The 24,475-nt window shown below is 44.6% G+C and overlaps 1 protein-coding gene across 2 annotated transcripts in view; it reads left to right on the top strand.

Moving 5' to 3' along the window:
* Positions 1-21,130, top strand: part of LOC129742003 (sodium-dependent transporter bedraggled) — a 260,366-nt gene extending 239,236 nt beyond the window's left edge. For both annotated transcript variants that reach the window (XM_055733847.1, XM_055733846.1), the window contains exons 5-9: positions 14,789-15,990; positions 17,530-18,033; positions 18,093-18,376; positions 18,434-18,744; positions 20,065-21,130. In XM_055733847.1, coding sequence (XP_055589822.1) covers positions 14,789-15,990; positions 17,530-18,033; positions 18,093-18,376; positions 18,434-18,744; positions 20,065-20,653 — 2,890 coding nt within the window. In that variant the 3' untranslated portion in view covers positions 20,654-21,130. The remainder of the gene's footprint in view (positions 1-14,788; positions 15,991-17,529; positions 18,034-18,092; positions 18,377-18,433; positions 18,745-20,064) is intronic.
* Positions 21,131-24,475: the final 3,345 nt, after the last annotated feature.

The raw sequence follows: 24,475 nt of genomic DNA, 5'->3' as shown, positions 1-24,475 counted from the left end.
ATCACACTCAAACACTTAATCTCGCGCCTGATGGTTTAAACGGCGTGAGATCCGGCTGGAATACCATCTCTGAACCCTTGGACTGAATATACTTTTTTTTCGTATGTAATAATATTCCACAAAACCGGGCCGAATATCAGCTGTGATGCCCATTTCCTAGAATTCTTAAGCTATTTGAAGGGAAACCTTCCTCGTTTCTCTTCTTGAAGTTTTTCGGAGGATCACCCTTTCCAGAAGCTTTCCAACAGTGTTTAGGCTCCATATTATCCGACGAGGCCCTCAGTGCCTTGTGTTTGCCTTAAACGGTATGCAGCTCGATTTCCGGTCCTTGTCGAAATGGTGAAATACTCGTTCTCGTTATTCTTAATTGTTTAGAATACTGTTGACGTTGATTTTACGAGGTCTTTTTCTGCCTTAGACGATCACCTTTTAGAGCAAGTTCACTGGTGTTGGGGGAAAGTGGTAGAAATTTTGACACTTGTAGCATATTTTGAAAATTTTACCATGCAAAAATGTTTTCAAGATCTTTGGGTGTTGAATTAGTTCTACAGCAATGTTTCTATTCCAGTCGTATGTGATAGAAATATTGCTATTTTTGCATCACAGAATGCGAGAATATAACACGTGTTGTAAAAACTCTTGAAGGAATCACATCTTGAAATGTTTTCATGTGGAAAAGCTTAGCTTAGCTTAGCTTAGTTGACTACTTGTTGTGGAAGTGGCCGTAGGTTGGTCGCAATGTGGGTCACAAGGGAACGTCTGGAAGGCAGCAATGAAAACACGAAAACTTGTTCTCTTAACTAAAAGCGTGTATATTCTTTGCTCGGTTTTCTCTGACTAACGGAAGTACAAAAACGTGGGGAAGTTTAACAGCTGATAGCAAGATGTATATAATGCAAGGTGTGGCAAATCAAGGAATGTAATTTAAGATGAAGCAATCTAATTTTATAACAGCTCTTCTCTCCTAGCAAATGGAATTCAAATACATTTCAAAGTAATAAGTAAGCTAGGGTACAAACATCTCTTTTACAAATCCAGCTTCTTTGGTGGTCGGATGACCCTTCCCGAACGTCTTGGTGATTGGTGATCGAGGCTACGACCAGTGTTGGCAGCAGCTTCTCTTGGACCCAAGGCAACTTCGGTGACTTGACCTCTGTAGACCTAGCTGGCATCGATGGTGGCTCGGTAGGAGACTTCCGACCCGACGCACACTGGGGTAAAACATGAAAAAGGCGATCAAAACTGTTTTCTGCCGAAACTGTTCGTTTTAGACCTATAGTGTCTTCGAGACAAATGACCAGCATTACAAGGGCTAAAAAATAAGTTTTTTAAAAAATTGATTAATCCACCTAGTAGTGAGTTAGAAAAACTAACTTTTTTAATATCCATTTTAGAGCTGTACTGTCTGAGAAAAGTTTTTAGCTTGTACCAATTCTAGCAACTTTGCTAAAGAAGTCATAGCTGTAACATTAATCGTTTCAAAGTTATGACAATTTTTAGAAAAATAACACTAATTTTCAGTTTTTTCAACATAACTTTTTTGCGCGTGATTTTTCATATAAAATATGTTCTAGAGAGTTTTGAAGACAGAAAAGTTGTACACTTTTGCTGAATATACTGTATAGAAATTTTGAAGTTTAAACGATATATCTTAAAAATACTTAACAAAAATAGTCATTTTGAACTGGTTATATCTCCTGAGTTCGGACGAGTTCGGTTACATATTTTACAGTTTTGCAATTAGAAAAGTATCGCCTTTCAAACAATGTACAATTAAAAGTGGCCAATTGTGACCTTCATAGTGTAAATGTCAATAGAAGTGAGCCGAAAGTGAAGTTTTTATACTAATTTGAGCATAACTATTACTATTTGGCTGCAACATGTAGGATTCCTATAAGTAGGCCTACTTGAACCACCTGGACTTGAGATGGTAGATGGGCTCAAATTAGTATAAAAACTACATTTTTATCTCACTTCTATTGACATTTACACAATGAGGATCAAAATTGGCCACTTTTAATTGTATATTGTTTGAAAGGCGATACTTTTTTGATTGCAAAACTGTAAAATATGTAACCGAACTCGTCCGAACTCAGGAGATATAACCAGTTCAAAATGACTATTTTTGTTAAGTATTTTTAAGATATCTCGTTTAAACTTCAAAATTTCTATACAGTATATTCAGCAAAAGTGTACAACTTTTCTGTCTTCAAAACTCTCTAGAACATATTTTAAATGAAAAATCACGCGCAAAAAAGTTATGTTGAAAAAACTGAAAATTAGTGTTATTTTTCTAAAAATTGTCATAACTTTGAAACGATTAATGTTACAGCTATGACTTCTTTAGCAAAGTTGCTAGAATTGGTACAAGCTAAAAACTTTTCTCAGACAGTACAGCTCTAAAATGGATATTAAAAAAGTTAGTTTTTCTAACTCACTACTAGGTGGATTAATCAATTTTTTAAAAAACTTATTTTTTAGCCCTTGTAATGCTGGTCATTTGTCTCGAAGACACTATAGGTCTAAAACGAACAGTTTCGGCAGAAAACAGTTTTGATCGCCTTTTTCATGTTTTACCCCTGTGTGCGACGGCAGTACTCTTGGGGTCACAGGCGTGTCTATGGTAGTTCGCCCGATGGCCACAGGTAGTGTTGTCTCGGTAACAGGATCGTTCTCAATCAACACAGGTGTAGGTTGATCGTTTTTGTTCGGCAGATGTTGTCCTGCTTCTCGGATTTGGTCTATGTGGCGTTTCCAGGTTCTCCCATCATCGAGTCGAATGTGATAGTGCAGCTTTCCGAACTTTTCAGAAACCACACCGTATTTCCATTTCTCCTTTTTGAGATAATCTCTGGCCGCAACTCTTGCCCCCTCAGCGATGTCGCGCACCTTACCATCGATCTTCTCGGCCTCGGTTGTTAAATTTGGAATCAGCCAATCCAAACGAGATCGTATCTGTCGGTTGAATAGCATCATCGAAAGCGATTTACCAGTTGCTGGGTGTATCGTCTTCCGGTAGGCCAGCAAAATCTTGCACAACTCAGCATGTATCGATGATCTGTCACACCGCAAACTCTTCAACTTCGCTTCGAATGTCTGAACGAATCTTTCGACTTGACCGTTCGTCGCAGGATGATACGGTGCACCCATCTTGTGATAGACTCCATTCATTTTCATAAACCTTTGAAACTCCTCGGACGTTAATTGAACTCCACGGTCACTCTCCAGGACGGATGGAATTCCGTACGTTGCGAAGTATTCACGACAGATTTGGATGGTAGTAGCAGTAGTAATGTTATTCAGTATACGCACCTCAGGCCATTTCGTGTAGGCGTCCACAAACACAATAAAGTATGTGTTCATGAACGGACCAGCAAAATCGACGTGAACTCGTTCGAATGGTGCAGTCGGTGTTTCCCAGCAGTGCGTCGGCGCTTTGGTTGGTTCAGCCCTGGTGGACTGACAGTAGTTGCAGTTGCGCACGATCTCCTCGATGTCTTGGTCGATCTTTTCCCACCACACGTATCCTCGAGCGAGAGCCTTCAATTGATTTGTGCCGAAATGTGTTGAGTGTAATTCGGCAAGCACTTTCACTCGCAAGCACGGAGGAATGAAAACTCGAATTCCTCTCATGACGCAGCCTTTCTGCACCGTGAACTCCAGTTGACCAACGCCGAAACGGTCTCTAGGTTCGACGGTCTTCCCATTCCGTAAACCTTCCAGGAGTACTTTCACAGACTGGTCCGTAGCAGTAGCTTTAGCGAGCTCCTCTACGGTCAGTGGCAATGTCTTCTTGATCATGTTGATTTCCAGGTAGTCCGTCTCTTCGATGACATTCTCCGGAGTTTTCTCCTTCAGCGGTAGACGTGAGAGAGCATCGGCATTGTAGCGTTTTCCGGTAGGTCTGAACTTGATTCCGTAGTTGAATGACTGAAGAAATGTAGCATAATGCTGCATTCTCAGGGCAGACATTTTCGGGAGACCTTTCGCGTCGGAGAAGATCTGCTTCAATGGCTGGTTATCTGTTAGCAGAGTAAATCTCCTCCCGTACAGGTACTGGTAAAACTTGCGAACTCCAAAAATGATTCCGTATGCCTCTCAGTCAACTTGCTTGTAGGCCTGTTGCGTAGCATTGAGCGTCTGAGACGCGTATTGGATTGGTCTTTCCGAACCATCGGAATAGACTTGGCTCAGAACCGCACCGACACCATAGGGTGAGGCATCAGTAGCGAGAACTTGCGGCAGGGTTGGGTCGTAATGAACAAGGAACTTGTCGGACTGCATTTCTTGCTTGACTTCACTGAATGCTTCTTCGCATTGCTTCGACCACTCGAAACGGACGTCATTCTTTAACAGGTTATTCAACGGGTAAAGTATTGTACTAAGGTTTGGGAAGAACCTTCCATAATAATTCACAAGTCCAACGAACGAGCGAATCTGTTCCTTATTCTCCGGTCTGGGCATGTTCTGAATGGCAGCGATCTTCTTGTCAACCTTGTGGATACCGTCTTTGTCGATTCTGTATCCACAATACTCAATCTCGTTCGCTAAGAAATGGCACTTCTCCAGGTTGATGCGCATGTTGTACGAACTGAGACGCTTTAGAACTTCTTCAAGCCGTTGCAAATGTACACGAACATTCGGACCAGTAACCCGAATATCGTTCAGGAACACGGTAACACCAGGCATTCCGTTCAGTATTTGCTCGATCAATCTTTGCCAAATCGCAGGTGCAGATGCAATGCCGTACATCAGGCGTGTCGGCCGGTATAGACCCTTGTGTGTATTAAGAGTCAGCACTTCTCGATCATCCGGGTCAACTTCCAGTTGCAGGTACGCCCTCGTCAAGTTGATCTTCGTGAACTTCTCGCCTCCAGCAACATTGGCGAAAAGCTCCTCAATTGTCAGCAGTGGATGATCGTCAATTACCAGATTTGGATTGACGGTGATCTTGTAGTCGCCGCAGAGTCGCACTTTATTATTGGCCTTTGGGACTGGAACCACGGGAGTCGCCCATGCACTGTGGTTCACTTTTTCGAGCACTCCATCACTCACCAACTTGTCGAGCTCCTTCTCAACAGCGCCACGTAAGGAGAAAGGCACTGTTCTGGCTTTGATGTAGACCGGATTCATATTTGGCTTCAGGCATAGCTTGACGGACAACCCTTTAATCTTTCCAATCGACTCGTCGTAGAGAACAGCATACCTCTCAACAAGCGATTTCACAGCAGCAGGCGTCGTTTTCAGCGGCACAGCAGCAGCAGCAATCGTATGGACATCATGGTAGGCGATCTTGTTCAAATCAACTCGCATCGCCGACAACCACTGACGTCCCAGCAGCGGATGTTTCACTTCTTCCTTGTTTCAATTGGATCTCTCTTCCGCCTTTGTTGGAGAGCTCCATTGAAACCGCAGTATCTCGGGCACGATCCATAGTGAGATCCCGCACTTCAAGCAGCCGCGCTTGAATGGCACGACCTTTCAAACCAAAGACGAACTCGATATTCGGGACCAGAATCATGTTTCGATAGCAAACTTTGAGATCAGAATCAGGAACCATGATCCAAATCTGAGATCTGTATCACTTTGGATTCCAGATCAGGATTTGAAATCCTCGGTTCAAATTATAATCTTGAATCAGGATCCAAGATGAGGAGGGATCGTGATCCTAAAGTAGGATTTGAAACAATGATCCAGGATACTTGATTCAAGATCACGATCCAGTATCGATAATCATGGTCTAAGGTCTAGAATCAGGACTAAGTTGCAAGACTCGAAATCAGTATCAAGGATCAGAGCCCAGAACAGTTTCGGAATTATGGACATGGACAGTATCAGGAATAGAATCACGTTTCCATGATCTTATTTTAGATCATCGGTTCCAGAACAAGATGATTAAGAATTTTCGGATCAGGATCAGAATAAAAATAGTCCTAATTCTGTACTTTTTGTACCTGAAATTATTTTGGTAGCGAAGAAAGTATACTTATAAACGCAAAACAATACCTAATTTTGCTATCATGCCCTACGTCGCACATAAGGATATTATTTTAAATGTTTTAAGATAATGACCACAACAAATTTCAATCTACGCCGCCACCAGCTTCTGGGCCTGCCTCTTTTTCGATGCCCATCTGGATTCCAATCAAGCGCCTCTCTACAAATCAGCGTGTGCCCAATTCATCTCTAATTACATTTCCGAATCCCTTTTGATGACACAGGCGTTGTAGTTCCTTGTTTGAGATCCATTTGCCAGGCCATCTAGCGCGGATGATGTTCGGCAGGCAGCGATTCACAAAAACTTGCAACTTTTGCGTCGTCACCTCAGATGTGTACCAAGTTTCGCACCCATACAACAATACGGATTTGACGTTCGAGTTGAAGATTCGAATTTTCGTTCGTGGAGAGATCTGGCGTGACCACCAGACGTTTCGGAGACTCGCGAACGCAAATCGGGCTTGTCTGATCCGAGTTTCGATGTCTTTTTTGATACCATGATCCTGGAAGCACTCGACTTTCGCAACCTGTTGTCCAGCTACCAAGAAATTGGAAGGATTTACTGCGTTGATTTCCATCGACTTGGTCTTTCCGACATTGGCTTTGAGACCTACTGCTTTGGAGCTTTCGGTGAGGTCGTCCAGTTCGGTCTGCATGTCTTGTTGTCTTTGAGCAAGCTAAACAATATCGTCAGCCAGGTTAAGGTCGTTCAGTTGTTCCATTGACGAAGTATTCCACGGCAATCCTCGGTTTGGTCTACAGTCAATCGATCCAGTCAAGATCTCATCCATTACGATGAGAAAGAGCAGCGGTGATAAGATAAATCCTTGTCTCACCCTAGCAGTTACCGGGATTGGTTCAGACATACACTTTGGTGCAGGACCTTACACACAAATGTTTTCGTGGTTCACTCGGTCAAATGCTTTTTCGAAATCAACGAAAACCGGCAGAAGAGAGTCCTGGAATTCGTTGATTTATTCCAGTATAATTCGTAGCGTTGTGATGTGGTCCACACATGATTTTCCGGATCGGAATCCGGCTTGACGTGTAAAGTGGCGTGGAATAGAAACACGTGTAGTTTGGTTGAAGTAAAAACTTAGAGTAGAATTTTTTTGCTGCCGAGCACATTTTTATACCCGACAGAAAAACATATTGTTTAGATACGAGTTTGTTTATCTTGACAACGGATTCATAGGTTACTTTAATTTATCATAAACTCAACACTCCTCCTTAACCTATGATTCCAATTAACTTTTTGAAATCTGCTACAAGATTCCCTCCTAGGTCGTTTGCCTGGCTCGGTTTCCGCGTGGTCTTTCAGTTTACCGGTACTCGTCTGGATCTCCTCCCCAATCTGCATCCGCATAGCCTTTTACCAGCAGCTTCGCCTTGTATCGCTCGGGTCGGCCATCGGATTTTCGATTGCGCTTCGAACCCCATTTGTTTCGAATCACCATCCTGCCTAGATTCACCGTCCCGTTTTCAGCAAGCCCGTTCACTTCTTTCTGCCTGGCCACCTTCACACGCCCCATAGCGTTGGTACAGTTTATTGGGTCGTTCTCCTTTTCGTACTGTAAAGGACCAAGACCAGTAACAGGACTAAAACAAATAAAGTCTTTATATTTGCCTGGGAAAACGCGCTCCCTACCGCTGTGCCTCGACCTTTGCTGCTCATCAGCTGGTCTTGTTTTTAGTTGCGGTGGGAGCGCAACAGCGGGCTCCATCACACTTGGCTCAGCTTCCTGATGATCCGGCAGGGTTTCGACTTTTGGCTCGCGCTCCGTAACCACACTTTGGTCGTTTGTTCCTCGGTTGACTCTCGACTTATTTGGAACCACATCGCAGAACAATTCCATTAGTTCTTCTGATGTTTCCGCTGGAATCGACTTTGCCGGTTTGCCTTGGTTCAGCCGGTATAGCCCATCTGTCTCGGATCCAGATGCAATTACGTCACCATCTTCATCCAGGACCTCGCAACGACCGGCTCGGAACACCACCTGCAACCCTTTGTTGCAAACTTTGCTGATAGACAGAAGGTTGGTTGCTAGATCGGGGACTAGGAGAACATCGCATACTTCGACCTTCTTCAATCACCATGGTGACGTTGCCCCTGGCAACAGATTGTATCGTCTCGTTGTTTACCGTGCTAATGGAGTGCACGAAATTTTCCTTCTTGGCAAAACCATCTTCGCATCTTGTCATGTGGGAACTCGCCGCCGAATCGAAGAACCACTCGTCTCGACCTCTTGCCGCCATCACCGCGCACAGTGCCTTACCATTCGAACCTCCTGGATTGTTCGAAGAACCTTGCTTTTCAGGGCAATTAGCTGCATAATGGCCAGGTTGATTGCAGTTGAAACAAATGATGTTCCTTCTCGCACCACCAGATCGAGAAACACCCTTCGCAAGCCGAAACTTTTGCTTCGTGTACAGGGCACCTATATCACCAGAGCTCGTCAATGACCATCTAACGTCTTGAAGAATCTTCGTTTTGATGGCATCAGACGTCAGTTCAATTCCGGACACCTGAATGCCCATTATCATTTGAGCATAATAAGCCGGAAGAACTTTCAGCAGCAAGGATCGTTGACGTCGAACCCAATTTCTCGCAAACTGTCGGTTGTCGTAACCAACTCGTCGATGTAATCCTTTACCTTCTCAAAATCTTCCAACTTGACCGACGTCAGCTTGTCCAGTAAACCGCACCGTCGGTCAACCCATCGTCCTGGAATGCCTTCTCCAGCTTGTTCCAGGCCTCTTGTGCTGCTTCCGCGTTCCTCACCAGATTAAAATTGCTCTTCTCAATGCTCAGGCAAATGGCAGCTAACGCTCGCTCGTCCATATCCTGATCCACATCGTCGCCATCTCGCGGTTTGACGGCACGCCACGACCCTTCTCGGATGAGAATCATCTTCATCGAAAAGGACCAAGAAGAGTAGTTGATTCGTCCCTTCAACTTTTCGATAGCCGGCAGGCTCACTGAGCTTCCATGAGCTCGCGCACCGGCCGCTAGTTGCCTTCCGCCGTCGCCTTGACCGGATGGGACACCGCTGTTCTCGTTGCTTCGGGGACCATCATCTCTGGGGAGAACCATCTTGCGAAAACTTTTCTTCACTTCCAAACTATTCTGGGCCCATAACCACTTGTAAAGTGGCGTGGAATAGAAACACGTGTAGTTTGGTTGAAATAAAAACTTAGAGTAGAATTTATTTTTTGACTTGAAAATGTACATTTATTTCAGATTTTTGTTACGAGTTTACATATTTGTTTTTAAGTGATACAGGGTAGCCTAATTCTCGTACAGAATGGAAGATCTAGAATCCTCCGTAGGATTCGGTTTTGGACCACTTGAAGTTTGTTTTTATGTGTTTGAGCACACGATCCCCACACCGGAGCTGCGTAGAAGACTGCAGGTGATATTATTTGCTTGAAAACGGCCAATTTATTAACTCTTGATAGACGGGACTTTCGATTAATCAGCGGATATAAGCACCTGATCAGCGACTGACATTTTACTAATGTTCTTTCAACGTGTGATCTGAAGAGAAGTTTTTCGTCGAAAATTAGTCCCAAATAGACGACTTCGGCGGACCAATCAACCCTTGTGCCGTCCATGATCACTTTACAAGTGGGTGGTGGTTTGAGTTTAGGGGATTTTCTGTGGAGGAACATGATTGCTTGAGTCTTAGAGGGGTTTATTTTTATTTTCCACGTACTGGCGTAATTTGCAAAGGTGTTTAAAGATCGTTGTAGCTTGTTGGTGATTTCACGCGGCTTCCTTCCTTTAACTACTGTAGCGGTATCATCTGCAAACAGGTATAACGTGCAGCCGTTCCTCAGGGGTGGAATATTAGAGGTATAGATGATGTAAAGTAAAGGGCCTAGTAGGCTACCTTGCGGAACACCTGCCGGTATAGAGATGCTGTCTGATAGGGAACTGTTCAAAGATACTCTAAACGACCTTTGCTGAAGGTAGTTCCTGGTGATTTTGATAAGATAAGTTGGGAAATTTAATGAGCTCAGTTTGTGTATCAGTCCTTCGTGCCAAACATTGTCAAACGCCTTTTCAACATCTAAGAAAGCCATTGCTGTTGATTTCGATACTGTTCGATTCTTTCTGATGTTGTTCATCACCCGGACTAATTGATGAGAGGTGCAATGCCCTTTTCTGAAACCAAACTGCTCAGGTAAGATGATATTTTGTTCCTCCACAAAGTTTAGTAACCGATTTAGTAGCAGTTTTTCAAAGACCTTGCTCAGCGAGGAAAGAAGACTGATTGGCCTGTAACTTGAAGGTAAAGTTGGATCTTTCCCAGGTTTGCAGATGGGAATGATTTTGGCTACTTTCCAAAGTCGTGGGAAGTAATGTAGTTCTATATAGGCATCTATTGAAGATATTGCTAAGCAATTGGTACACTTTGTTGCTGAGCTTTTTTAGGATAAGGTTGAAGATACCATCGAACCCTGGTGCTTTTACGTTTTTGGTAAATTTTAGCACTGAGCAGACTTGGTCAGCAGTGACTCTGTTTGATAAGGGGACGACACAAGGGGAGGCATCTAAGTTGTGGACGCTTTGTGTAACCTGACCTTCCATTGGACTTTGGACGTTAGAACCAAGCAAGTGGGATGAAAGAATATGACCGGCTATGACATTTGCTTTCTCATGAGGTGTGACAAGAATTGAGTCGTCCACTGTGAGAGAAGGGATTGGTTTGGGATGAGACTTTAGTACTTTAGCTATCTTCCAAAAGGGCTGGGAGCGGTCATCTAAGTTACGCACAACACTTACGCACAGCAATCTGCTTATTTAAATCAGTTGTTTGTTGTTTGAGACTTAAATCCCCGGTTCTTTGAAACTGGCGTCTACGCACATTTCTTAATCTGATGAGCAGCTGGGTGTGGGAATCAATGGCTACAAACTTACCCCTCACAGGAACACGCCGTACCAGAGCCTCGTCAGCCACGGATATGGCTCGTTGAAGTCCCTCGATTGCTTGGTCGATGTCTTCTACGGTGTCCAGCAGTGGGTTTTCGTCGATGTTTCGGTCCACCATACGACTGAAATGGGCCCAGTTTACATGGTGGTAATCCTTACGTTGGCATCTCGGAGGTGGAACCACGTTGAAGTCGACTTCAGCCACCACCGGTTGGTGATCGGAGCTTAGTTCGTTGTACGCTACCGGCTTGGTAACGCTGATGTTTGTCAAGAAGAAGTCCAGCGTGGAAGGATTTCCCGCTGGAGAGATGAAAGTGGGCTCGTCTGGGAACTGCACCGTGTACAGTCCGTGCTGGGAGTGGTCAAACAGCAAGCGCCCGTTTTGGTTCTGTTGATAATTGCGCCATGCTGCATGGCGAGCGTTCAGATCGCCACCCACGACGAAACGGGAACTGTTGCGAGTGATGGCCGTCAGGTCACGCTTGAATTTAGCCGCTAGGTCGTTGTTGGCTGTACACTGTCGGGGACAGTACACAGCGATGGCTTGGATGTTTCCAGATGATGTTTGCACTTCGACACCAAGGGACTCTATCACAGAAGAGCGGAAGAGCGACAGGATAAGATACCGGATGCCCTTTTTCACGATGATCGCAACACCACCCCCCCTGGAGCTGGTGCGATCAAGTCGGATGATGTTGTGGTCTGGCAACCAGAAGCTGTCGCCTGATTTTAGGTGGGTTTCCGTCAAGAGGCCCACATCGATGCTGTGCTTGCGGAGGAAATCAGCAAGCTCGATTGCTTTCGCTCTGATGGAGCGAGCGTTCCAGGTGAATATGATCAATGGTTTAGCAGCCATACTGGATGATGAATTTCCCGAGCACTTGGATTTGCTCCGGTTTGCTGCGACACTTGCGTAAAACGCCGGACATGTTGACGAAGATTTCCATCAGTTCGTCCGCAGAGAACAGATCGGAGTTGTTGTTTGAGGGAGTTGGTTGCCATCGGAAGCCAGGGGGGGGGGGGTGATTGTTGGCCAACAGGGGAGTTGATTGATGGTTTGGGGTCCAGACAGCGGGTCTGGAGGGCAGGGAAATTAGCTTCAGTGAACGCCGGGGGGGGTTCGTTTTCTGTTTCGACCAGGCTGATGGTTGGTTGATGCATGTTTTCGGATCTGTTTGAACTCCTCGCGTTTGGGGCATTGGCGATCCGAACCTTGGTGCGCACCTCCGCAATTGGCGCATGTAAACACCGCTGCTTCCGCCACCGGACAGGTAGATGTTGAATGATTTTGGGCACAGATGCTGCACCTTGGAGCGATGTTACAATTTCGAGTGCCATGACCGAAGCCTAGGCACCGTTGGCACTGTGTGACGTCACGATGACCACCACGGTACGGCTCCCACCGGACGGTGATGGAGAAGAGGGAACGGACAGCTTGTAAAGCGTTGAGGGTGACTGTCCCCTTCTGGAAGTGGACCAGAAAAAGACGATCCGGGTGTTTTCGGGTGCTTTCATTTTTCCGCCTTATGCGGAAAACTCCAGTGGGAACCAGCTTGTATCGGTTTGTGATTTCGGCCGCAATCACATCGGTTTTGATGTTAGGAAGCCCCCGGATAACCACCTTGAATGGTTTCTCACCAGGGATGTCGTGGGTAAAGAACTCCATATTGGAATCCTTGAGGATCTTCGTGGCTCGAACGAAATCGTCCTTGACATAAAGTACAACTTTTATGCCCATCGACGTAAGCTTGTACTCGGCGTGGGCGTTCACTGATGCTAATGTGCTGACCAGCTTGTTGAGGGGGACATCCTTCACCACCAGTGGCGGAAGCTTTATTTTGGTTGGAGTAGGCAGGTTTCCGGCAGGCTTGGGAACTGGAGAGCGCGGCTGCGCCACGCTGGGAGTGTAGTGTGAAACAGATGCACTGGTCACACTAGCGGAATCCATGCTCTCCGATCCGCGTGATGAACGGTCGCTTCTCGAGCGAACATGGCTTGGGGGGCATTTTCGTTTTGGAGAGCCTTCGCTCTGAAGTGACGCGCGACCCGAAGACTGCTTGCCACCATCAGGGTCGGGCCCCTTTTTTCGCTTACTGTTTTTCCCGCAACTTAATTACAGGTTTGAAAAAACCGCGATTCACAATGCCTCTTGAAGCACGAAATAATGTTCTGAAAAGAACAACTCTTTCTAATTTCGGCTCCAGCTAGCAATCGAAACGCAACGACAACGAAAAGTGAACTGATGATTAGTTGTTACTTTATTGAGAACAAAACTTAGACTGAGTAGAAATTATTTGCTGCCGAGCACATTTTTATACCCGACAGAAAAACATATTGCTTAGATACGAGTTTGTTTATCTAGACAATGGATTCATAGGTTACTTTAATTTATCGTAAACTCAACAGCTTGTTGCCGTCGGAGTGTAGAGTCAATCTTCTCCTGGATCACTTTGCAGAGTACTTTGAGGATTGTGTACAGATCATCGTTATGCCTCCACAGTTTCCGCACTTGGTCAGGTCTCCTATCTTCGGGACCTTTACGAAGATATCCTGCATCTGCGGCTGGAAATGTTGCAGTATCCCAGATGTCAGCGAAAAGACGGTGCAACATTTGTGCTAGTAAGGCAGGGTCGGCATTCAGCATTCCAGCAGGAATGCAATTGGCTTTGTTGGATTTCATGTCACCAGATCTCGACGTTTTATTAGTCATTTGACTTCAACATTAAAATTTCGATTCCCAATTTCTTTTAGTCTTCCCTTAAGTGATTTGTAATGACAAATGGTCCAAAAATCGTATCTTTGAGCGCTTTGAGGCACCCTTAAATTAAGTCCAGTTGAGGTAAAATTTTGCACAGTACAGTTTTTTGAGAAAATCTTTAAAATGTATATGGTCCGTTTGCGAAATTTCAGTTGACCCATTTGGCTGTCACCCTTATGAATATGATCCGTTTTGAAACTGGACATGACTTTTTTCACCAACACCCTAATACCCACTGCTTTTTAGGAAAAATAATCAAAAAAATTTGGCAAAATTACTTCAAAATCAATGCTACTTGTGTTTTTTGCTACGACGAATACATTAATTGCTTACGCGCCACGGTTGCTATGGTTTCGAAAATCAACAAAACACTCTTCTTCTTACCACCGGTTGGTATTGATTCTCAACCAGCCAATTGTCTGGTGTTCAAGCACGTGCCTTTACATTCAACATAGACTATTATTAAATTATTAAATCGACTATTATTTCAGGTTCTATTTATGCTAAAAGCGAAAAAAAACCACAAACAATATTCTGAAAAGAGACAAATCTGAACTTGGGCAGTTTTCATTTAATCACCGAGAAATATCAATCAACAATCGAGAAGAACAGCCTCCTATGAAACTGTTTTTTTTTTTCAGACATGACGTGTTGGAAAAAATAAAACATGCGCTGGTAGTCTGCAAATAAATAATATCGATTAACAAAAGTCGATCCAAACAAAACCTTAACCTTTACAGGTTCCCATCCCGAACCCATCACCACCTTAGCTTCGCTAGCTAACCCGGTCCCAGTAGTGAGTGAATGAGTGTGGCAGGATTACAGGACACTACAAAGTTCGCCTTTACGGGTAGTCTCCCCGTGGGAAAGATCGACGACCAGTGCTTTCGTTTCTTTTCGGATTGTGATTAAAATTCGAGTCCAATACTCAAGAGATGGCCCTCTTCAGCCACGGGATGTTTGTGATTTCGTCCAAGGATTTTCACTCAATCTTACATGAGTTGGTTCTTTATATCATTTTTTTAACAAACCGTGGAAAAATTATCGACCCATCAACAACCGTTGGCTAATTTTGTTCTCTTTACTTTCTTCTGCAGGTCCCGTTCGAGGCCGGACGACGATGATGGTCGTGATGCGGCCACGAGGAGCCCATCGTCGACGGTAGCCGCGGAGTCTCAAACGAATGGCGGAACGACCGCAACGATTCCGAGTGGAACCGATACTAGCACTACCACAACAATAACAAATGACCCTGGACTGGATTCCGACGAGCTGTCCGATGAATCCGACGAGTACGAACCGGAAATCGACCTCAACGGGCGGCCGAAACCGAACTGGCCCCACGTGATGTCCCGCTCGTTGGCCGGATGTTTCTGCACCCTGGGACTGTTCAACATATCGCGCTTTGCCATTTTTAGCGTGCACTTTGGGGCCAACTTTATCGTTCAGTTTTTGATTTTCTCGTTCCTTTTTGGGATTCCGATGCTGTGGCTGCAGATGGTTCTGGGGGCTCGCATTCGAGGCAGCCCCATCAACATGTGGCGCATCAGCCCCATCTGCAAGGGAATCGGCATTTCGCTGCTCTTGGCCCAGGGCTTCATTGCCCTGTACTCGACGATATCGCTGAGCTGGGTGCTGGTGTACTTCCGGGACTCGTTTGTGTCCCGCAGTGAAAAATATCGTTGGCAGGAAATCTTCGAACTCTATCGGGGATCGGGCAATCAATCGTTTCGCTTGTCGGACACTGTAGCCGATTATTTCAACGGTGTCGTGCTGCAACGTTATCAACTAGGCCCGGGAAGCCGAGGACTGGGTGGCATTGGAGCGGTTCGCTTTCAGCTGGCCTTCAATCTGGCCATTATTTGGACCATCGTTTTTGTGGTCCTGTGCAAAGGCATTCGATCTTTCGGAAAAATTGTCATCGGTTTGTTTTCGTTCGCTATGATTGGACTGATCGCTATCTGTTCCAAGTTCGTGACCATGGTGGACTTCGACAGTGTCCAGAGCATTTTCCCTGCCACCGAGTGGCAGGATTTTTTCCTAAACTCGCGCAGCTGGATGAGTGCCGCCCAGGAGACGTTTCTGACCTGGGGCCTGCTGGGGGTTTCGATATACTCCATCAACGGCCGGACCAATCGGAAGGGAGCCAACAGGAAGATTCGGCTGAGGGAACTTCGCCGGGATGCCCTGTTTGTCACACTGCTAACCCTGATCGGTTTAATGCTGGCGGCAGTTTTCGGCAGCGCTTGTGTGCAGATTCTAAACACCCGGAAATACTACTACTTCCCGGGCTCTTATGGTGAGTAATTTACCTTCCAGTCGTATTTTTCCGCGATTTTCAGAATCTACCTTGAGCTAAAAAAAAGTTTCATTAAATATTCAAAAAAGATCACAAAGCTACGGTGAATAAACGGTACTCATTTAAGAAAACTGTGTAAAAGGCCGCGTGTTTATTTCGAAATCCGTTCAAAATTATGAAGTTGAAACCACTGAGGTATGAGGTATGAGATCTAAGACTTGTGCTCTAGAAAATTAGATCAGGGACGTGAGAACGTAGACGCGTCCTGAACGAGACCTGAACTAGACTTGAGACATAATACATGAGATGAGACATGACACCAGACAAGTAAAAAGTGAGACATGAGTCATAAGAAGTGTAAGAAATGGAATTCGGGACATGGGGCATGAGAAGTTTGATGTAAGACGCGGGACGTCAGATGTGAAAAATGAAATGAACCGTATCGTCAGAATTAATACGTGAGAAGTGAGACATAAAACGTGAGAAATGAGATGTGAGGCGTGACTAGTGAGACGGGAGAAATGAAATATGTGAAGTGAGACCTGTGAATTGAAAAAAAGACGTTAGACGTATGTAGAAATGAGATGTGAGAGATGAGAACTGATTTGAGAAGTGAGAAGTGATATCGGTGTCATGTTTCACTTTTCATAAACTTTACATCTTATGTCTGTCCAATATCTGCTATCTCATGCCTCCTATCTTATGTTTCATATCTCATATATAAGGTCTCAAGTCTCATGCTGAAGTCCCATTGTTCATGTCTCAGGTCTGAGGTCTTAGATTTCATTACTCAAGTCCCTATAGTCTCTTCCAACTTCAAAATTTTCTAAGTGTCTCCCTTTGGAAAGAACTTTTTACAATTGTAACTAATTTTTAACAAGTTTAGTTATATTTTATTGACATTCACCACTTTTTATGATTTTTGTCGTGTTCGTTATTACTATTATTTACGGTGCTTTATTTTCCTATTAAAACCTAGAAAACCAACTTAAAGTCATTTATCTAATTGATAATCGAATTTACAAAACAATGTGAAAAATATAAAAAAAAGGAAAATTTTAAATAACCAAAAACTTAATTATAAATAATGCAAAAAAAAATTGCAAAAATAGCTACAAATGCATAAAACAGCGTGAAAAGTGCTTACAAATTGTTAATTCTATTTTTATTATTATTTTTTAAGAATTCGAAACTTTTCGGATTTAGGATATTTGTTAAAGGTTTGCCAATTTTTCCAATGCATCATCCATAACTCGCTGAAAAATATATGGGGCATTTTCTATACCAAACGACATACGAATAAATTAATGATTGCCTTTAGTAATTGTGCTTTCCGGTCATTGAGATTTGAAGAAATCCCAATTCTAAATCAATGGTCCTCAATTTTTTTTTTTTCCTAAAATGGAAGCAACGTCGTGGAAGTATCCGGAATCGAATACCGGTCAATTCTCGTTTAGGTATTAAATTTTCTTAAGTCCACCAACAATCTTACTTTTCCTGGATTCATATTTTAAACTTAAAACGTTTTTTTTATTGCAGAAAACATCGGCACCGATATCTTCCTACTGCCGTCGGATCAACCGTTGCCCCCGCAGCACGCCACCATGCCGACCAAGTGGCTGATCCGCTACTCGATGGTGCTGGGCGAAAGCTACAAGCGACCGTACGCCAACCCGCACCAGGAAAGCGGCTACCAGGTGATCCGGCTGGTGACGGAGCTGTTCCCGTCGACGCTGGCGGCGGCCACCCAGGAACGTATCGGTCCGATCTGGAGCCTGATCGGGTTCCTGACTTTGCTGCTATTCGGACTGGGTCAGCTGTGCGCGATGTGGAAACCGATTGCCGAGGCCGTTGGCGATTCGCCATCGTCGGTGGTGCTGAGCTGTGTCACCGGACTGTTTATGGGTATTCCCTTGGCCACCGAGAGTGGAATCACCATCATACACTATCTGGACTCATTGCTCGGCGGTGCCTGGTGGCTTCTGGTGCTCTGGATTGGCCACATTTTGGCAATCTTCCTGGTCCGAGGAAGACCGTTCACTAGTATGATTTGAAACAGTCATTTCAATTGTTGTCGTTATATAATAATACAATCGTTATAGGTGACCTTCTGGCGGATGATCTGCGAATGACGGGCACTTTGTCGGCTTTCATTGCCTTTGCCTGGAACTTCCTACTCCCGATCGGTCTGATATTTCTGTGCATCCTGGAGTATCGGGTCTCGAATGCGAACAGTTTGTTCAACTGGCGCCACGGAGGCTACTGGCCATTATGGGCTCGCCAAATCGGCGGCTTCATTCAACTGTCCTTCCTGCTGCTTGTCCCCATCGTTTCCGTCGTACAAATCTACCGGTACCTGTTCAGCGGCCCTCCGGACATCCTTCAGGTAACTCGGGTTGCTCTTTTATTAAATCAAATGGTCTCATCTCGGTCTTCTTTCCAGCGTTTCGATAACCTGTTGAGACCATCGATCGGACTCAACGGCACGACGAGCAGAAGCCGACGCACTTCTAGCATGGATTTCCCGCAACGTGTGGGCCCGCCGGGCAACTTCGGGCGTTCGGTCAATTCGGGCTCGACGATGATTTCGCTGCCGATTACTGGTGCTGGTGCCACGATCGTAGCCGGACGTGGTGGTTCGGTGCCACTGGACGATGCGCCACCCAAGTATACGCCGCCACCTTCCTACACCACGGCAACCGGGGCGCGTATCGCCAAAATGTTACGCAACAGCATCCGACGCAGCGTCCGAAGGTAGGTATAAAAGGGTCGGATTTCAAAATTCGATAATTTAATTTTTTTTTCCATACATCCTGTGCAAACTTAAGCTATGTGCTGCACTGGCTGAACGGAAGACTCGCTTCCACTCTCGCTGAAGATTGTAACTTGACTGACGCACTGACGACCGCTTACGACACGACAGCTCAGCCGTCGTGTGTGTGAGAGTAGAATGGGCTATGGATTATGGAGGGAGTTTATCCATTCGGAATGGCCTATTAACTGAGATAGTGCTACGCTCGCAATAATCGGCTATACACATCCATTGCCACCCTAATGCTCATGTTTGCCTGGATGGTTTGATAGATTGAAGTGCGTTCATTTGGGGGCGTGCTGTTAGCAATTCGATTAAGTGTTGAAGCAGTACTTTTAATAGTGGAAAGGAGATTTTTCGTAACTACTTCGTGGCAGAACTTGGACTACTGTTTTCAATAAACTAATCATCCCGTTTCTCGATTGCTACGATTAGACGAATCCCAACACTCCACTTCAACACATGCATTTCGCAGTCTTCTATCTGCCTCCGAAGGTTCCTTCTGACGTAGGATCTGCATCTCTTCAACGCTTGCACCGGACTTCAATCGTCGCCTTCAATTGCGGGACGCTCACGTCCCTATTACACCTTGACGATCTTACATGTCATCAGTTCGATGACCCTTCAATAGTTTCCGGTCCGACGACCTTGTTTGGTTCCAATTGCGTCACCAATGGCACGACAACCTTCCTCTGGCTCTGGATTAGCCAACCTTCCAATGAAATCGACGACCTTCCTCCAGTTGATTCCTGGTCCGACAATTACCAACCTTAAATACCTTACAAACTGAAGATGACGTACCTTCAAAGGCAGAACACTTATATTGTACACTCTTGTAAAAATCAAAAATCAAAGTAAAATAAAGATTGTTATTTAGTCAAAAAAAAAAAAATGGAGAACATACATAAGCTCACCTAATCATGTCGCCAATACGCCGGCCGTTAAACGTTAAAGAAAAAAATCTGCCACATTTTATTTAAGGTTTTTTTATCTTCACTTAATTAGGTGTGATGAAGCGAATAGTTCAATCAGTGTATTCCAGGAAGCTTCGACCAAACCCTCAGCATCGGCTTGGTTTCCTAAAACTAATTTAAAAAAAAGTATTAATTCTCTATACTTTAAATCATGATCGATGGATAGGCGTAAATTATTGCGTTGTTTCAACCATAATCTTCCTAATGATATGGAAGAAAACTATGCGTTGTTGGAATTTTCCCTACAATCCCCTCAACTGTTTTTTTTTTCTTTTCTTATTTTCACAGAATAATGGGCGAACCAAGTAACAATCGCCAAAGGGGTGCCATTCCTCACCAGCAGCAGTACCCGACGGAGTCCCAAACGGCGACAACGACATCGGTCAATCCCACGGGTGACGAACTACCCCCGCCGGACTACTCAACCGTTCAAATTGACCGTTACACGCCATCCGGCGGCGTGGAAATGGGACCCCGTATTTTGTACAACAGTGAAACTTTGAGCAGCCGCCGGGGTCGAGGGCATCGTTCCCTGACCCAATCGACTGGCCAAAATCCTACCAGCAGCCTAACGGCAACGGACGTGCTGCAGATTCTTCGTCCGGCTACGACGACGCTATCCGTTCCACCGACGCCCACCAACCTAAACCGTTCTCCTTCTTTTGCCCTTGGAACAACCACGGCAGCCATCGGATACGGTAACGTGGATCTGGTCGTTCGAGACGCCCTCAACAGACGCCATTCGATGAGGGGATCGGTGGAAAATCTGGTACTGGGAGCGGCTCCGCTAGGAGATTCCAGTATAATTACGTTGGCCCTCGATGAGGACGAACATTGCCGTCATGGTCGATCACGTGGAACCGATTCTGTGATATAGGGGAGAAGAACCGAAAACGGAACAAGCCGAACTTATCTCTCGGCTACGCAAAGGATGCAAACGAAACGCTTTGTTCACACTTTGAAGATTATCATTATTATTACTACCTACTCCAAACTAGGTTCACTCTTAAATAAGTATTTGACTCCCTTCGCTATAGGAAGAGTAGCGCGCACATTTCAGAATTAGTTTAGCTATTTAACTTGCACCTTATAACCAGACAAGGCGAAACACAGTCTAGCATGTTCCAGTTTTTTTTCTCTCGGAAATGTGGATCGTCACACTAGGAAAGTATCTGACTACATATACACTTTCTTCCGGTTTTAAGGAAACCATTCCGAGTAAAAAGTTTCAGGAGGATTTCTCCGAGATTATTATGTTATTTATTAGTGCTAACCGATACACAACTGATGATGGTTGTCCGTCCATTCAAATAGAGTCTATACATATTTGACCGTAAGATGAATAAAGATCTGTGCAACGTAATAAAAGAGCTGGTTATTGGAAAGAACACGTCCCCGAACACGAACAACATCATTAGTCTTATTAACCTGTGTTGTTGCAGCACTTTGGGCAGCAGAAGGGAGAGATCAACTTGTACAGTTGTAATCAATACAGATGTTATGAAATCGCTTGGTACATCTTTGTACCTGAAAATGATCACATTTTCATATGTGATGAAAGAAATTAGAGAAACATGAACTATCAAAGAACGAAAGAACATAAGCCGTAAATATCATGAAAATTTCGAAAAAGATACAACGGCTCACCGACAGGACTTGAACCTGCAATCTCCGCTTCGGTACAACGGCGCGTTAGCCAATTCCACCACGGTGAACGTGATGGAACCGGCGAACACGAGCAATCGAGCTCTGCCGATCAACTGCTGGACCTTCTATCGAAACACCATGTATATCCCGCATGTGATCTTTCCCTCTATTGATCTCTCTTGTTTCTCTAACCCCACCCATCGACTCGGGATTTTAGCCGAGCGAGCACATGGTCGATTGCTTCGGGTTTGCCGCAACTTACGGTCAGATGAAGAAGCAATCAGTGCCGCTCAAGGTTCCGAGCAGACCAGTTACACAGGGAGGTGTTGCTCTGTTGAAATCAATACAGATGTTATGAAATCTGTACAAAGATGTACCAAGCTGTTTCGATAGAAGGTCCAGCAGTTGATCGGCAGAGCTCGATTGCTCGTGTTCGCCGGTTCCATCACGTTCACCGTGGTGGAATTGGCTAACGCGCCGTTGTACCGAAGCGGAGATTGCAGGTTCAAGTCCTGTCGGTGAGCCGTTGTATCTTTTTCGAAATTTTCATGATATTTACGGCTTATGTTCTTTCGTTCTTTGATAGTTCATGTTTCTCTAATTTCTTTCATCACATATGAAAATGTTGTACAGTTGTAGAACTTGGAATATGTACTTTGCTACTAATAATTTGCTCTCTTCTATGCTAAACCATTTCCATTCAATTGTTTATAAATTATGTGTATGTTATTATTTGTCCCATCGATTGTTTCGATGAGACAAATCTCATCCTCAACATACACATTCGCAATCTTATAACTGCCCTTTGCGGCTCCTTCTGAAGATGGGGCATCTCCTCTTCAACTCACGCACCGGACCTCATTCGTCTCTTTCATTACATTCGCCCCTGTTGCAGCTCGACGACCTTACTTCTGGCTTCTGGCTTGACGATCTACCATTGGCGCTCTTATTTTGGCCCGACGCCTCACCAATGGCACGTCGACTTTCCGCTGTTACCTTAGTACATAGTTACGAATAAATTTTCATTCCACTGTTAACGTTCAACCTTAACGGACGTATTTTACTTTGCGAGAGGTTATGGGCCCAGGCAATTGGACATAACCGGAAGTAGTGGAATAGTTTGTAGAAAATTCTCGAAATAGTTATTCTCAAGCAGTTACACGAAGCAGTATCATCAAGCAGTTTTTCAAGAAACGAAAATGTACTCTGGCAGCGGAAGTAGCCAGTCGGGAGACACTGGAAGCGGTGCGGCGAGAGCGGGCCGTGCGACAGCAGTGTGGCTCTGACGATTGAGAAGCTGAAGGGCCGAGAAAATTTCGTTTCGTGGGCGTTCGCAATTTTCCTTCTCCTCAAGAATGGTTATCAGGTTTCGTAGAGGACCAAATGTCCTCTCATATTGTATTCTATACTGACGGTTCATTATCAAACGGCCGTGCAGGTGCAGGAATTTACTGTCACGAGTTGAACATAGAATATGCTCAACCTCTAGGAAAATATTGTACAGTCTTTCAGGCTGAGCTATATGCTATTATGTATGGAGTGCAAATTGCACTTCAAAAGAAGATTATGTTCAGAACAATTTATTTCTGTTCAGATAGCCAAGCAGCTATCAAATCACTCAGTGCTTCCAGTTCTAGATCAAAACTGGTAATCGCATGCCGGAAAGCAATCGAAGAACTTGCTGAAGGCAATGGATTAAACCTTCTATGGGTACCCGGACATAAGGGAATTTTTGGAAACGAATGCGCCGACGAACTCGCTAGAGCTGGGTCGGAAAAGGAATTTTACGGACCAGAGCCGGCTGTCCCAATATCACCATGTTGGTTCAGAAACCAAATTCAAACTTGGTCCTCTAACCAGCATGAACGATACTGGGAAGAGTTGGACACTTGTCGTCAAACTAAATTATTTTTAGAAAAACCATCTCCAATCATATCGAGTTACTTATTAACTTCAAATAAATCTCATTGCAGCATCTTGATCAGAGCACTCTCCGGTCATTGTAAACTCAACTATCACATGCACAACATTCAGCGTGCTGAATCTCCAGTATGTGTTAGTTGTGAATCAGATGTGGAAGATCCCTTCCATCTTATATGTAACTGTCCCTCATTTGCCAGACTACGTTTTCGTACTCTGGGATCTTACGCTTTAAGCGAATCTGAGTTTAAGAAATTAAACTTAAAAAACATTCTATCATTCCTTACCGAATGTAGAAAAGAGCTTTAATGCTAATAATCCCTAGTGGAAAGGCTTTATGCCATCTTAAATAGATTGAATTTATTTCTTCCTTTTATAGGTTTTTCAGGTTTCTCAGGTAAATGATGAAATCTTGGATAAAAAAAGGCTAGGCACAATTTTCCCGTATGTTTGGATAACGTGCCGCTATTAAGCCTACCCCCATTCTGATACCTATAACCTATATACCTAATCTTATAACTGCCCTTTGCGGCTCCTTCTGAAGATGGGGCATCTCCTCTTCAACTCACGCACCGGACCTCATTCGTCTCTTTCATTACATTCGCCCCTGTTGCAGCTCGACGACCTTACTTCTGGCTTCTGGCTTGACGATCTACCATTGGCGCTCTTATTTTGGCCCGACGCCTCACCAATGGCACGTCGACTTTCCGCTGTTACCTTAGTACATAGTTACGAATAAATTTTCATTCCACTGTTAACGTTCAACCTTAACGGACGTATTTTACTTTGCGAGAGGTTATGGGCCCAGGCAATTGGACATAACCGGAAGTAGTGGAATAGTTTGTAGAAAATTCTCGAAATAGTTATTCTCAAGCAGTTACACGAAGCAGTATCACCAAGCAGTTTTTCAAGAAACGAAAATGTACTCTGGCAGCGGAAGTAGCCAGTCGGGAGACACTGGAAGCGGTGCGGCGAGAGCGGGCCGTGCGACAGCAGTGTGGCTCTGACGATTGAGAAGCTGAAGGGCCGAGAAAATTTCGTTTCGTGGGCGTTCGCAATGAAAATGACGCTCATCCGGGAGGGTTCCTGGTGCGCGGTCGAACCGAAGGAAGGCGAAGTCGTCGAGGAGGAG

Source organism: Uranotaenia lowii, chromosome 2 (assembly GCF_029784155.1).
Source record: "Uranotaenia lowii strain MFRU-FL chromosome 2, ASM2978415v1, whole genome shotgun sequence".
Lineage (NCBI taxonomy): Eukaryota > Metazoa > Arthropoda > Insecta > Diptera > Culicidae > Uranotaenia > Uranotaenia lowii.
Note: the sequence above shows the minus strand (reverse complement) of the source record. Positions and strands in the feature narration are given on the sequence as shown.